Raw genomic sequence first — 14,919 nt, forward strand, 5'->3', positions numbered from 1 at the left:
ATTTTACACTTTCCAACTCCAAATAAGATTAGAATTAAAAATCCATTTCTCTCGTCTTTTCCATATCAAGCAAACTGCCTCTGGAACTCTTTGCCAATTCAATTACGATTGCAAAATAATTATTATATATTTAGAAAGGCAGTAATGACCTTTCTTTTCCAGAAATATTTGCCATGTTTACTGAGCATCACATGAATCCTAGTTTTGGCCTAGCTTCTTATTTTCTGTGAATCTGTACTGATCTGGATGCTAATTATAGAATAAAAGAGATATAGGACTTCTTTTGCAAAGCCATGCTAATGATTCCTGTGCAGCAAATGAGAGGAAGCCCATAGTAATTCTCTCATTTGCCGCTTGGGAATCACTAGCACAGCTTAGTAAAAGAAGACCATAATATAATGTAATGAAATTGTGAGAAATTGCAAGAGGACCTTATGAGACTGGGAGACTGGCATCCAAATGGCAAGTAAGTGCAAAGTGTTGCATATAGGGAAGTGGAACCTAAACTATAGGTACCCGATGGCTTCTGCATTAGGAATCATCGCCCAGGAATAAGGATCTGGGTGTCATTGTTGATGATACATTGAAACCCCCTGCTTAGTGTGCAGCAGTGGCTGAGAAAGCAAATAGAATGTTAGGAATTATTAGGACAGGAATGGAAAACAAAACTGAGAATACTGTAATGCCTTTGAATAGATAGGGATGGGCTGGAGTGTAAATTTTAAGGGGCTTCGACGTTAGTTAGCTTCAGAACTTAGTACAAGAACAGTGCTAGGCAGACTTCTATGGTCTGTACCCTGAGAAAGGCAAGGACAAATCAAACTCGGGTATACATATAAAGTATCACATACCATGTAAAATGAATTTATTTTGTTGGGCAGACTTGATGGACCATACAAGATTTATCTGCCGTCATTTACTATGTTACTATTTTGCTCCATATTATGACTGCACCTCAAATACTGTGTATAATTCTGGTCAACGCGTCTCAAAAAATGTATAGCTGAATTAGAAAAGGTAGAGAGGAGCAACAAAAGTGATAAAGGTGATGTGATGATTTCCCTATGAGGAAAGACCGAAGAGGTTATGGCTTTTCATCTTGGAGAAAAGATAACCGGTGGGGGGGGGGGGGGGGGGGGGGGGGATAGATAGAGGTCTATAAAATCCTGAGTGATGTGAAACGGGTAAATGTGAATCACTTGTTTATTCTTTCTATAAGTACAAGGACTAGGGGGCACATAATGAAGTTTCTAAGTAGTACATTTAGAACAAATTGGAATTTGTTGCCAGAGAATGTGGTAAATGAAGTTAGCTTAGCAGGGTTTTAAAAAGGTTTGGACAAATTCCTAAAAGAAAAGCCCATAAACCTTTATTAAGATGACTTGGGAAAATCCACTGCTTATTTCTAGGATAAGCAACATAAAATATGTTTTACTCTTTTGGGCTCCAGCAGGTACTTGTGACTTGAATTGGGCACTGTTGGAAACAGGATACTGGGCTTGATTGACCTTCGGTCTGTCCCAGTACAGCGATGCTTATGTTCTTAGTGAATAAAGTTATTGGTATAATCACCATGGATTAAAAAAAATCATTTATGTGGTTGGTGCCATTGCTGACTGCATCGGTGGTTTTGACTATCAGCCTAACACTGTTTTACATTCTCTTTTGTAGTTAAGAAGATGAAGCAGTGAGACTTCAAGTTCAGGCCTTTTCGCTAGTTGCTGCACACTTGTGGAATCAACTAAAGACTTGGCTCCTTCCTTAATGAATTGCAGATGGGGGGGGGGGGGGGACAGACTCTCTTTTTTTTGCTTACGCTGTTTGCTACTCTGTAGCTAATGGAGGGAGGTGTGAGAGATGATGTTATTTCTGGGCTTTTATGGGCTTTAGTTTACACAAATTTTGATTTCTTATATTGTTTTGTGCTGCTTTTGACATTTTTGGCAAATGGGAAAGAGAACTATAAATGTTTTAAACAAAGAAGTATTGGTAACTCCTTAGCTAAATCTCACTGGACGAGGAGTGAGCTCTCCCTTTGCGATGTCTCTATATTTCTACTGTGCCCAAATGGGAGTCTCAGAAGCCTGTCTTCGTAATTTGCTTGGACCACAAGCAAACAGGAAAAAGCCTCCATGTAGAAAGTCCAATTAAAAAAAGGAGCAGAGGATGGATGAATGGACACTCCAACACAGGACCTGGTACTTAACAGGTGCTTTATTCAGTATTTGTACAGAAGGACCTGACACGGTCCGTGTTTCAGCCTGATGACAAACAAAAGTTTTCTAAAAACATATAAAAGAAATAAAATTATACAACCATATCAAAATACAATCCTGTTGTGTGTATTTCACGTAAAAACCATATGTGAAAAATGTATTCTTAAAAAATAAGAAGAAAACCAATATTAAAAATCATTACAGAAATATACAAAATAAAAGGATCTGTATAAGACCCACATGTTTAAGTATAAACTAGAGGCGTATCTGGACTCTGGCGGTAGGGGGGCCAGAGCCAGAGGGAGGGGGCACATTTTAGCCCCCCCCCGGCGCCACCGATCCCCCCGCCATTGCCAGACCCCCACCACCACCAACGACTCTTTCCACCCCCCTCCCGCCGCCAACCCTCCCCCGCTGCCGTCGCTTACCTTTGCTGGCGGGGGACCCCAACCCCCCACCAGCCGAGGTCCTCTCTTCCGTTGCAGGCTGTGCAAGTTGCAAAGCTTCGTGTTCTTCTGAGTCCGACGTCCTGCACGTACAACGCGCAGGACATCAGACTAAGTTTCATATTCTGAGTCTGACGTCCTGCACATTGTACGTGCAGGACGTCAGACTCAGAAGAACAGGAAGCTTCGCAACTTGCAGCCTGCAACAGAAGAGATGACCTCGGCTGGCAGGGGTTGGGGTCCCCCGCCAGCTAAGATCGGCGACGGGTTGGCGGCGGGGGGGAGGTGGAGAGGGTCGTCGGTAGCGGGGTCCAGGCCAAAATCTGTGGGGGCCCAGGCCCCTGTGGCCCCACGCAGATACGCCCCTGGTATAAACATAGGACAAATGGAAAGGAAATGCAAAATAATATGTAAACAAAAGAATGTCATATTATTTTTCATCCTCTTTCCATTGGTCCTATGCACATTTTATTCTTTGGTTGTCCTGATTTTTTTATGTCTAGAACTGAGGTTTGTCTTTGTTTGTAACACAAATGTTTAGAAAACTTTTGTGACCCCTGAGGTAGGCGTTTCATCACGCCGAACCACGGACTGTGTCAGGTCCTACTGTACAAATACTGACTAAAGCATCTGTTAAGCACCAGGTCCTATGTTGGAGATCCTCTGCTCCTTTTTTAAATTTGTAATTTGCTTGTACATATCAGCTCATATTTTCAAACTTATTATTCCTAATCATAGGTAGGGCACAAACTGATGTGTGATTACTCAGGACAACAAACACAACAAAAAGCACCAAGGGCCTCCAAAGAAAAGGGATCAAGTCTTTAATGGTATATATTGATGAAACAATACTTAAATGGACCCGACACGGTCCGTGTTTCGGCGCCCAGCGCCTGCGTCAGGGGTCTCAAGAAATAACTGACCACATGCGGCAGTATTATGAAGAACGAAATAATGTGAAAAAGCAATATACTGCAACCTCTTATGGTCCCCTTAACACAAAATTGATAGATATTCAGATTGAGCAAACACAATCCTTCAGTCCAGAGCTCAATTTGAATATCTATCAATTTTGTGTTAAGGGGACCATACGAAGTTGTAGTATATTGCTTTTTCACATTATTTCGTTCTTCATAATACTGCTGCATTATTATTATTATTAGCATTTGTATAGCACTGCCAGACGCACGCAGCGCTTAACACCTGGCACAGAAAGACAGTCCCTGCTCCATTGAGCTTACAATCTAAAAAAATACAGACAAACAAGACAATAAGGGTGAGGGAAGTACTGTTTGAGAAGGAACAAGGGGAAGGCAATTGAGTAGAGGCTAGGAGCCAAAAGCAGTGGTGAAAAAGTGGGTTTTCAGCATAGATTTGAAGACAGGTAAAGATGGAGCAAGACGTACAGGCTCAGGAAGTGTATTCCAGGCATAAGTTGCCGCGAGGAAAAAGGAACGTAGCCTGGAGTTAGCAGTGGAGGAGAAGGGGGACGACAAGAGAGATTTGTCCAGTGAGCGGAGTTCACGGGGAGGAATGTAGGGAGAGATGAGAGTGGAGAAGTAATGGGAGGCAGCAGAATGGATGCATTTAAAGGTCAGTAAGAGAAGTTTGTACTGTATGCAGAAGCGGACAGGGAGCCAGTGAAGTGACTTGAGGAGTGGGCTAATGTGGGTATAACGATTTTGGTGGAAAATAAGTCATGCTGCAGAGTTTTGGACAGACTGGAGAGGAGAGAGATGGCAGAGTGGAAGACCAGTGAGAAGTAAATTGCAATAATCCAATCGCATGTGGTCAGTTATTTCTTGCGACCCCTGATGCAGGCACTGGGCGCCGAAACACGGACCGTGTCGGGTCCATTTGAGTATTGTTTCATCAACGTATACCATTTAAGACTTGATCCCTTTTCTTTGGAGGCCCTTGGTGCTTTTTGTTGTGTTTGTTGGCTTTTGCTGTGCTTTGCTCCCTCTCTCTGTTATACTATGATTTACTCAGGACCCCATCTGCCTCTGCCAGGGGTCCCCAAAGCCAGAGGAGCCTGCTCTATGGGTTCTGTGGGTGCTTGAGAACCCCCAAAATTGAGAAAACTCATTGAATGAGTCCAGGGAGGGGTAATTTCCATTGGGTTCAACCCTCCTCCCCATCATTTAAAAGTTAGTGCCTATGCCCAGAGTTGTTTTCTTAGTTGTGGCCGATGTAGTTCCCCCTCCCGCCCCTGTAATTTTCTCAGGGCTAGTAGGAGTCATACAGCAGAGATTACCAGCAAAGAAAGATCCTAAAATAATATAAATCATTACCAAATGGTGCAGACAGAAATCAAAGACAGCTTACTGTTATATCCAATCCAACGATTTTCAAAACTTCATCAGCAGAACATCCAGCATCATTCTAAAAATAAATATAAATATTGTGTATAAAGATCAACGAACATAGATTAGGCAAGGTATCTTGACAAGGGATCACATGGCACAGCCTGTGCCCACTGGGTGAATAGCTGTGAGTTGTATTTGTGTGGTTTTTAATATCAAGTTGGGTATACTCTAAAAATGTGATAAGCAATTAAAACTCATACAGAATATCAACCTCCCAATGAGATTTATCTGCTTTATACTGGCCCTATAGACCCCAAAAGTAACTTAAAGGGAATGGGGTAGGGAATAAGACACATAGGATATTGAATTATTTACAAGAAATTTGGACATTAAAGATACTAGAGCAGGCATAATCCTTTTATTTGCATATTAAAAATCCAACCTTTCAATATCTTGAGAACCTTCCATCAGTGTTTTCAGAACAATGCAACAGACCCCATAAAGCCACAGCTCCCAGGGGCACTTCAGCAAACCTCACAAGTGAATAACATCATACCTCAATGCAGACAAACCTTGAAAGCAAACTAATAGGGTGATGTGTAACAATTTGTGACCCACTGAGTGAAAAGGTATCAAAAGTGGGGTATGTGATTTATTTGGAGTATCAGTTGCATAATCCTGTTATATTTCAGCCTCAGGTATGAACTAATTGCGTCTTTAAAAAATGAAGAACGTTTATCAATAAAAATGTAATTAGCTTCAGAAATCATGTACTCCACTTTCAGTACCTACAGTTTTTAGGCAGTAGAACACGAAAAATATCAAAGTTGTGAAAAAAATTGCATAGTCCCTTTCTACTGAGCCTGTAGTGCACAAAGGGGGTCTTTTACAAAGGATTAGTAAGCCTAACTTGGGCTTACCGAACACTAAATTGGGACTACCGCCGGCCCAATGCAGCAGTAACCCGGAGGTAATCAGGCATCACCGCACGTAGCCCGGTTACCACTGGCTTGCCGCAGGAGCCCTTATTGCTACCTCAATGTAACATAGTAACATAGTAGATGATGGCAGAAAAAGACCTGCACGGTCCATCCAGTCTGCCCAAGAAGATAAATTCATATGTGCTACTTTTTTATTTGTACTGTCCTCTTCAGTGCACAGACCGTATAAGTCTGGCCAGCCCTATCCCCGCCTCCCAACCACCAACCCCGCCTCCCAACCACCAGCTCTGGCACAGACCGTATAAGTCTGCCCAGCACTATCCCCGCCGCCCAACCATGGGTGGCTGTAAGGGCTCCCCACCGCGTGGCTATGTGGTAAGAGTTCTCTTACTACATGGCCATGCTTGTCTGGGGGCTTTTTAGCGGCTGTGGTAAATAGGGCCCTGGTGGGCAGGGAAAATGCCCCCCACCGCTAACCCAGGGCCCTTTTTCCTGCAGCTTGGTAAAAGGACCCCAAAACTTTCAAAAATGAAAGTTGCTCCCTCCAAAACTTTTATAGCCTTTATCTCTGTTAACTGTAACCCCACGTTTGGGGGGTATTTTATTTCCTTTCAAATAAGGAATCATCTGAGTTTTTCTCAGGCCTTCGTGCAGTCTGTCACTCTTTGGACTAAGCTTGAGTGGGGGAGGGGGACACACAGAGCAAATTCAGGTGAGACGCATTTGCTGAAAACCAGACCAGCTGAGGGGTAACTGCAGGACTCGGCAGTTCAAACAATAAGGACCCCTTACACGCACATAGGTGTATTTATGCATGTAAATCACTGCTCAAGTATTGTGAATAGTGCACAGTTGCAGAATGGACATGCACATGAGCGGTGCCTGAAAGGAGCGTAAGTGGGTCTGACAACTACATACAGATCTTATAGAATACAGAAGAGGCACCTGGTTCTGCCACCTTTACGTGCCTTAAACATAAAGGAATCCTGTTCGGAAGGAAGGGATCCTCAGGAGCTTAGTGGAGATTGGATGGCGGAGCCAGTGGTGGGAGGCGGGGCTGGTGGTTGGGAAGGCGGGGCTAGTGTTGGCCAGATTTATACAGTCTGTTCCCTGAAAAAGACAGATACAAATGAAGGGGCTGGTGGTTGGGAGGCGGGGCTAGTGCTGGGCAGACTTATACGGTCTGTGCCCTGAAAAAAACAGATACAAATCAAGGTAAGGTATACACAGAAAGTAGCACATATGAGTTATCTTGTTGGGCAGACTGGATGAACTGTGCAGGTCTTTTTCTGCCGTCATCTACTATGTTACTATACTATGTTATGGCTGGTGCAAGTGGCTGCTCCTAAATTCAATGTACACATTTCATCTGTTAGGAAAATGGGGTGCATTCTCCTTGATAGCAGAATTATGGCCCCCTATTGTTTGAATAAAGTCTGTTTTTGTGAGGGAAGTGAGAGAGCAGGATGGGAATATGTGTGGATTTTAGAATGGGTTTTATTTGTATTGTCTGATTATCTGCTTAGGTGGAACACAAATGCAGGGCTCCTTTTACTAAGCGGTGGTAAGCCCAATGCTGGCTTACTGCTCGCTATACAGGAAGTACCGCTGGGTACTGCAGCAACCCGGCGATACTTCCCATCTTTAGCGCTATAAAAATGTATTTATTTTTGTAGCACCGGAGTGTACCCGGTGGTAATTGAGCAGTGCCGTGTGCTGCCTGGTTACCGTGGGGTTAACGCAGGAGCCCTTACCACCAGTAAGTGCTTCCCCCGAAATGGACATGCAGCAAGTGCTTTACTTGCTACTCAGCCATTTCCTGTAGAAAAGTGAGACTTCCATTTTACCAGCTGCAGTAAAAGGGGGCCTCAGCGCCCATGTAAAACATGTGCCGACAGCAGCACTGACCCGCTTTTGCTGTAGCTGGTAAAAGGGTCCACAATGAACTAAACATAAAAGCACATTTTGGTATGCAGAGCAACAATAGCTGACGTAGCCATGTACTGTATATATTTAATGCACTATAGCCTGATATGAAAGTCAAGTACTGTTTAAAAGAGATTTTTGTCCACTATTTATTTATCTTATTTAAAGCCTGCCTTTATCCAAAGCGGGTAACAGATTTGCACACATGAAAACATAAACAGTCAAAGAATCAAACCCGCAACAATCTACTTCATTGTTCAAAAAGGGCTTTTACAAAATAGTGAGTCTTCAAAAAACGTTTAAATTGTTGACTATTTTCACAAGTTCTCAAATGTCTCGGTAAAGCATCCCATAATGACGGACCAGCAATTGACAAGGCTCGTAGTTCTGTCGCTAGATTTGGGTAGCCTGCAAATTTTCATTATCTTTAGTTTCCTGTGTTGTTTAGATGAATTTTCATTATATTTAGGATTTTTATTTTAAATTTTCTTTTGCGTACAATAGTGTTACTAATGGAAACTCTTGGGTTAGAATACACATTATTGCAAAGATATTACAAACTATCAGGAAATAGTTGCATCCTCTGTCCTGCTTTTCCAGACAAACAATGATGTGAAACAATGTGAGAAATATCACTTCCAATGAACACACATCCCTATTATTTACTCATTACTTAGAGTAGTTTTACCAGCATATTCTTGGCTGCTCTGCAGGCTTGTCTAAGACTGTCTTCTGTTCCCCATTTCTGAAAGAAATTAAAGAGAGGCAATAAAAAAACAGGTACTCTAGAACAGACTTCACACCCTACATATTCATAAAAGGAATCCTTCAGCATCATTAAATTGCTGGAATAGCTTTGCATGTGCTAAAGGTGCGTTTTGATTAGCTGCTTAATTTTATGACTGAGATAGGCTAAAATGCTAAATAAATAACCTGAGGATTATTACGGAGGCAGCTGAAGGTTGCTGAGCCCAGAGTTAGGTGAGTGGGGCCACACTATCATAAATAGGCCCTTTACAAAGGCGTGTAAGGACCTATATGCATTCAGCGAACGTCAAATTGGCATTACTGCCCAGCTAGCGCATACACCTGATGGTAATTTTGAGTTTGGTGTGCGCCAAAAAACATGTGATAGAAAATAATTTTCTATTTTCTACCACAGGGGGGGTTCCTTGTGGTAATTGGCAGGTAGCGTGCTCTGGATGTTACCGCATGTGAGCCATTACCGCTAACTGAAAGGGTGGCTTTAAGGGCTCAGGCCATCAATAGATGCACACTGGTTTTCATTTTGCCGCACATCTATTTCCCGGCCTCCCCCCCCCCCCCCCCCCCCAAATACCATTTTTCCAGATGCGCTGGAGAAATGGTCCCGCGTGCGTCCAGTACACATGCCCACACTACTGCAGGCCACTTTTTGGCACGTCTTTGTAAAAGGGCCCCCCTGGTTCTCCCTCTCCAGTTAGTTACCCATCTTCTTCTTTGGCCTCTCCAACCTTCTCCCTTCTTCCCCTTGCCCAAACTTTTTATTTTCTCCCTCTTCCTGGTACTCATCCCCTCCACCTCTACTTCCCCCCCTCCCCCCACACCAACTGTGGATCAAATCTGGAGCCCTGAATCCTGTGTCCTTGTATAATGTCTGAGAACAAGTTCTAAATAAAAGGTTTTACCTTATAATTACAGTGTGATGTGAGAAAACCCCCCACCGAGTTGACAAACTTGGTCGCGTCTGAAGTCTAGAAAAAGAAGGTTAAAGTTTGTGGATATAAATTGAATGAAACAGTTCAATTTTCAAAAAACAGTAATAGTGGCTATACTGGCTGTCAAACAATGCCCACCTCTCTCTTGGTTAAAATATGCACAGCTATTAAGAACTGGGTATGTGCACGGAGAAAACAAAATAAATAGAAGTTTTGATCTGTGCTACTTTTACATGATTTTGTTTTCTGATTTTGTTCTACTATATGTGGGACAAACTTCCCGGGTTTGTAAGACAAGAATTATTGACCACTGCCACTGTGTATCTACAGGAAACTTGAAAGCCCCTCGTTTCAACATTGTATTAAGGCTAAACATGAATTTATTGACTTGACTGTTTGGTGATTGAACAGATGACTAAGGGTGGGAGAGGAATGGATTTGAAAAAGAAATACTCAGACAGCAAGAGCAACGCTGGGTCTTTTCTCTTCATACTGTTGAACCTACGGGTTTGAATTTGGCTGTGGAATGACAAGCTTTTTATAGAACATTACTACCTTAAAACTTAGCTTGTCTCTGATTGGTTGCTCCTGTGAGTGTTTGGTATAAAAGCCGGTAACCAGTTTGGACAATCTCTTAAGTTCTAGTTGCAACTCCTGAAGCAGTGGGTTTGTGAAACAAGTGGCCCTTGTCGGGGTTTTGAACAGTTGGAATTTGTTCATGCATTGAAGCCCTTGATGAGAGCGTGTTTATGCACTGGAACAGTAACAACCGGATGGTCTACTATTGGGAAAGGAGGCCTCTCCAGTTAAGCTAAGTGCTCTTGGGACTATTTTGAAATAAGTCATAAACTACCCAGGGCTAACGAGAAACAAAGTCGGGCCTGGAGCAAACACCCACTGGGCCCGCCTCCTTCCGGGCCTGCCCCCCCTTTCCAGGCAGGCCCCATCCCGCCCCGCCACTGTCACCCCAACCCCCACCGCCCCACTTACTTGTCGTGCTCCTGGCACTGTGCACAGCAAACTTCCCCAGAGCCCGGTGCTCACACTGCTTTCCTGTTCCTGTGCGCGGCAGCAAGTCCTTCCTTCCTTCCTGCTGCATCGAAAGAGGCTGTTTGGACGTGGCAGGAAGGAAGTACTCTGCTCTGTGGTGCTGCCGTGCACAGGAACAGAAGAATAATACTAGCACCGGGTGGGCCCCACTTGGATGTTTGGCCCCGGGGAATTCTGCCGCCCCCCCCCCCCCCTTGGCGGCCCTGAAGCTACCAGCAGAGCTTGTCGGAACTTTGGGATTTGATATGGATATTTTTGTGTGTGTTTTTTAATGACTAAAATAGACTGTGTGGGCTTTGGCTATTTTTTCTGTTCTTGGAGTTTTTCGTTGCTCTCTTTTTTTTCTGGGAATAGATAATTTAGGGGTCCTTTTACCAAGCTGCGGGAAAAAGAGTCCTTAGCTAGCAGCGGGGAATGTTTTTCCTGCGTGCCAAGGCCCTTTTCACCACAGCTGGTAAAAAGCCCCCGGACACAGGTAGCCATGCGATAAGAGAATTCATACCGCATGGCCAAGCGATTGGCAGCCCTTACTGCCATCCATTGAGGTGGTGATAAGGGCTCCCATGCTAACCTGATGGTAACCGGGCAGCGTGCAGCGATGCCCAATTACCGCCAGGTTACTGCTACCCAAGCCATTTCCAGGGGTTTTCTTTTTCCCCCGGAAATTGCGCACACTCAGGGTGGGACTACCGCTGGCGGCCACGTTGGGCTGGCGGTAGTCCAGGAAGAGCGAGTGGTAATCCTGCTTTGGGCTTACTGCCACTCTGTAAAAGAGACCATTAATGAGGCCAATGATAATCTCTGGGAAGCTCTGTGGGAAAGACTGACATGTTTGGTCAAACCAATGGTACTTGAGCTTCGAGTCCTCATTTATTCAGATTTTGAGATTATTTTTATAGCCCCCCCCTCCACACCAGACAGTAAATCTTAGTAAGAAAGACAGTGGGCCCGATATTCAGACCACTGGAGGTAGCCAGGCTGCCTCCTACGGTCAGCCTGTACATTCAATGCCAGTGTCCGGCACTGAATATCCAGCTGTTGCTGCTAACTGGCAATATTCAGTGGAAGATACCGGATATCCCTGCCAGCTAAGTGTTATTTAAGTGGCCAAGAGCCATTCCTGGCTGGTTAACTGGTTTTAAATATCAGCCTGAGTATATCAAATCCTATCTCCTTTCTCTAGGCAGCTCCATCCCCCTCCCCCTCCTTCCCTCTCCTGCACCTGTCTAGATCCAGTTCTCTCTTCTGCTTCCCTCCCAATCCTACCCAGCTTTTTTCTGACATACCACTTGCAAGCCCACAAACTATTGAAGCGGTCTGCGTTCTGATTCAGTAGGTCCATCACCTTCCCTCCACTCTCTCCACAATCTATATTTCTGCTAATGTGAACCAAAGCTGCTTTTCACTCAATTCTAGTCAGTCGCAAGTTCAGACTCCTCTTTATGACCTGCAGATGCAGCTCTATCCAGCTACTCTCCATCCAAGTTGATGGAGACATACGTCTTCCTTCCAGGCTGTGCTAGCTGAGGAAAGGGTATATCTCCATCGGCCTCCACGTTGATCCAGCCCATGTCAGCTGATGGCGTCTCACTGGCCTTGCTGTTACCCACTCACAGTGCTGACTTCGGTACATACTTAATATTTTTCCACTTTTTCTCTTTATCTATTGTTTTGTTTCTTTACAATGAAGAAACCAAACCCCTAGAAAATTGAACCTGAAAAGTTGTACCTCTCCAAGCCATCTCTTAAATTGTTTCCCTGGAACTCCACTGGACCCTCCACCTTCCCTTCCCACCCTGAGAACATCCTTTTACCATTTGTAGCCTTCTTAGCACATGACCATCTGACCCTAAGCTAATGTCATTTCATTGTACAGTATTCTACTGTATATTTACCTGCATAAACTGTCCCTCCCCTCCCCCCCATCGTACAATATTACATCTGCTGTTCTGTCTAGCTTAGATTTTTAAATCATGCAATAAAAATGTTGAGCTATAGAAGTTGAATGTTTTGGCTGAGAATGAACAAATAAATCCTACAAATCAATAACCCTGCAAATGCTGGTTATATTTATATTTGCATAAAACTTACCAAAAGCTGCTGGACACAGCCAACCAAGACTGAAACATCGAGGCTATCACCGGCACCACCAAGAAGTCCACCAAGGAGGCCACCGCTGGCACCAGCACCACTACCACCAGAGATCCCAGCAGTTAATCCACTAGTGAGACCGCCTACACCAGAGACTCCACCAGTTGCTCCACCAATCGCACCGGCTCCACCAGAGACTGCACCAGTCATGCCGGCTCCACCAGAGATCCCACCAGAGACTCCACCAGTTGCTCCACCAATCACGCCGGCTCCACCAGAGAGTCCACCAGTAAGCCCACCAGTAAGCCCACCAGTAAGCCCACCAAGCCCACCAAGCCCACCAAGAAGGCCAAGACCAAGGGCATCTACAACACAAAATATGAAAATGTAATTGAAGACTAAATTAGCTGTTCAATTTTTGTGTAGTAATTGAATATTTCTCCTTGAAATAAGTTTCTCTTTATAAAATATTAGATATGACTTTTATGCTTTCTGAAAAATTTTCAAATAATTTCTAATAGAAATAAAACACATTACAATACATATCTCTAGCACGTCTTGAAAATCAGACCCTTCCAGATGCACAAATGCTTTTGTTCCTTTGTATGAAATAAGTGTATTGTCCTTTAAAACAAAAATTGCCTCTAGAATTTGTTCCCTGAAACTCTCACGAGTAAACCTCAAGATATGTCCTTGGAATCAATTTAGATTGCTATTTCTGATCTTACAAAGATAATGCTCCCTGTGGTAATCTCTTAACCTCTTAAGTTAAGGCTATGCTCTCTTATGATAGTGAATTACAGAAGATTGGCAGGTTGGAAAGTAGACTAAAAACTTTGGAGACTTCAGTGTCACAATGTTAAGGAGTTCAAGCAACACTGATTAAATATGCTTCTGCTATTAGATCGAAATTGAAAATAATAATAGAGGTGTTAACTTGAGATTTATAAATTTTCTCCGTTTGGTGTAAATGTTCCTACGAGGAATGGTGTTGAATTATTTTCTGAGGATCTTCAGATGCCACAGAACCAGACTCCATCCATTCTTCACGTACATTATTTACCAGAGAAGAAACATGGGACATCAAGAGAGGAGGGAGTTATTATGGTTGTGTCTTTGGAACTATCTCAAGGTTTAGTGAGCGACATGGAGACATCTCATGCAACACTCAGAGTGTCCTTTTATAACAGCTCTGAAAGGGACTGGATGTGAAACAATACTTTAAAAAGAAAGAGCAAATGTTTGTGGGTTGCTGATTAATGACATTCCCTGATATTTAAGACCTCTTATAACAAGTATCTATGGCACATAAACAGACCTTTAAGATTGTATAAGTAAACACTTAATCTGTCACAAGACCTTGCAAAACCACTAAATATTTGTGTGTGGGGAAAAGAACCTCAGAAAATACCCAGTGATGTATTAGCCTTCATGCCTAATGGTTTATTGGCTCATTGTGGCTTTTTGAATCACTCTTATTATAAGTACATAAGTATTGCCACAGTGTGACAGACCAAAGGTCCATCAAGCCCAGCATCCTGTTTCCAACAGTGACCAATCCAGGTCACAAATACCTGGCAAGATCCCAAAAAAGTACAAAACACTTTATGCTGTTTATCACAGAAATAGTGGATTTTCCCCAAGTCCAATTTAATAATGGTCTATGGACTTTTCCTTTAGGAAGCCGTCTAAACCTTTTTAAATCTCTGCTAATCTAACCGCCTTTACCACATTCTCTGGCAGCGAATTCCAGGGTTTAATTGAAATTGAGTGAAGAAAAATTTTCTCCCATTCGTTTTAAATCTATTTTATAGACCTCTTCTCTCAGCCGTCTTTTCTCCAAGCTGAAGTGCCCCAGCCGCTTTAGCCTTTCCTCGTAGGGAAGTTGTCCCATCCCCTTTATAATTTTCATCGCCCTTCTCTGCACCTTTTCTAATTCCACTATATCTTTTTTGATATGCGGCGACCAGAATTGAACACAATATTCGAGGTGCGGTTGCACCATGGAGTGATACAAAGGCATTATAATGTCCTCATTTTTGTTTTACATTCCTTTCCTAATAATACCTAACATTCTATTTGCTTTCTTAGCCGCCGCAGCACACTGAGCAGAAGGTTTCAACGTATCATCAACGATGACACCTAGATCCCTTTCTTGGTCGGTGACTCCTAATGTGGAACCTTGCATGACGTAGCTATAATTCGGGTTCCTCTTTCCCACATGCATCACTTTGCATTTGCTC

The 14,919-nt window shown here is 43.4% G+C and overlaps 1 protein-coding gene across 2 annotated transcripts in view; it reads right to left on the minus strand.

Annotated features, from left to right (window-relative positions):
- Positions 1-14,919, minus strand: part of LOC115476716 (aspartate, glycine, lysine and serine-rich protein-like) — a 52,116-nt gene that overhangs the window by 25,753 nt on the left and 11,444 nt on the right. For both annotated transcript variants that reach the window (XM_030213260.1, XM_030213259.1), the window contains exons 2-5: positions 12,677-13,041; positions 9,506-9,571; positions 8,527-8,583; positions 4,991-5,047 (exon numbers count right to left, since the gene is read on the minus strand). In XM_030213260.1, the coding sequence (XP_030069120.1) occupies positions 4,991-5,047; positions 8,527-8,583; positions 9,506-9,571; positions 12,677-13,041 (545 nt within the window). The remainder of the gene's footprint in view (positions 1-4,990; positions 5,048-8,526; positions 8,584-9,505; positions 9,572-12,676; positions 13,042-14,919) is intronic.

Source organism: Microcaecilia unicolor, chromosome 8 (genome assembly GCF_901765095.1).
Source record: "Microcaecilia unicolor chromosome 8, aMicUni1.1, whole genome shotgun sequence".
Taxonomy (NCBI): Eukaryota; Metazoa; Chordata; class Amphibia; order Gymnophiona; family Siphonopidae; genus Microcaecilia; species Microcaecilia unicolor.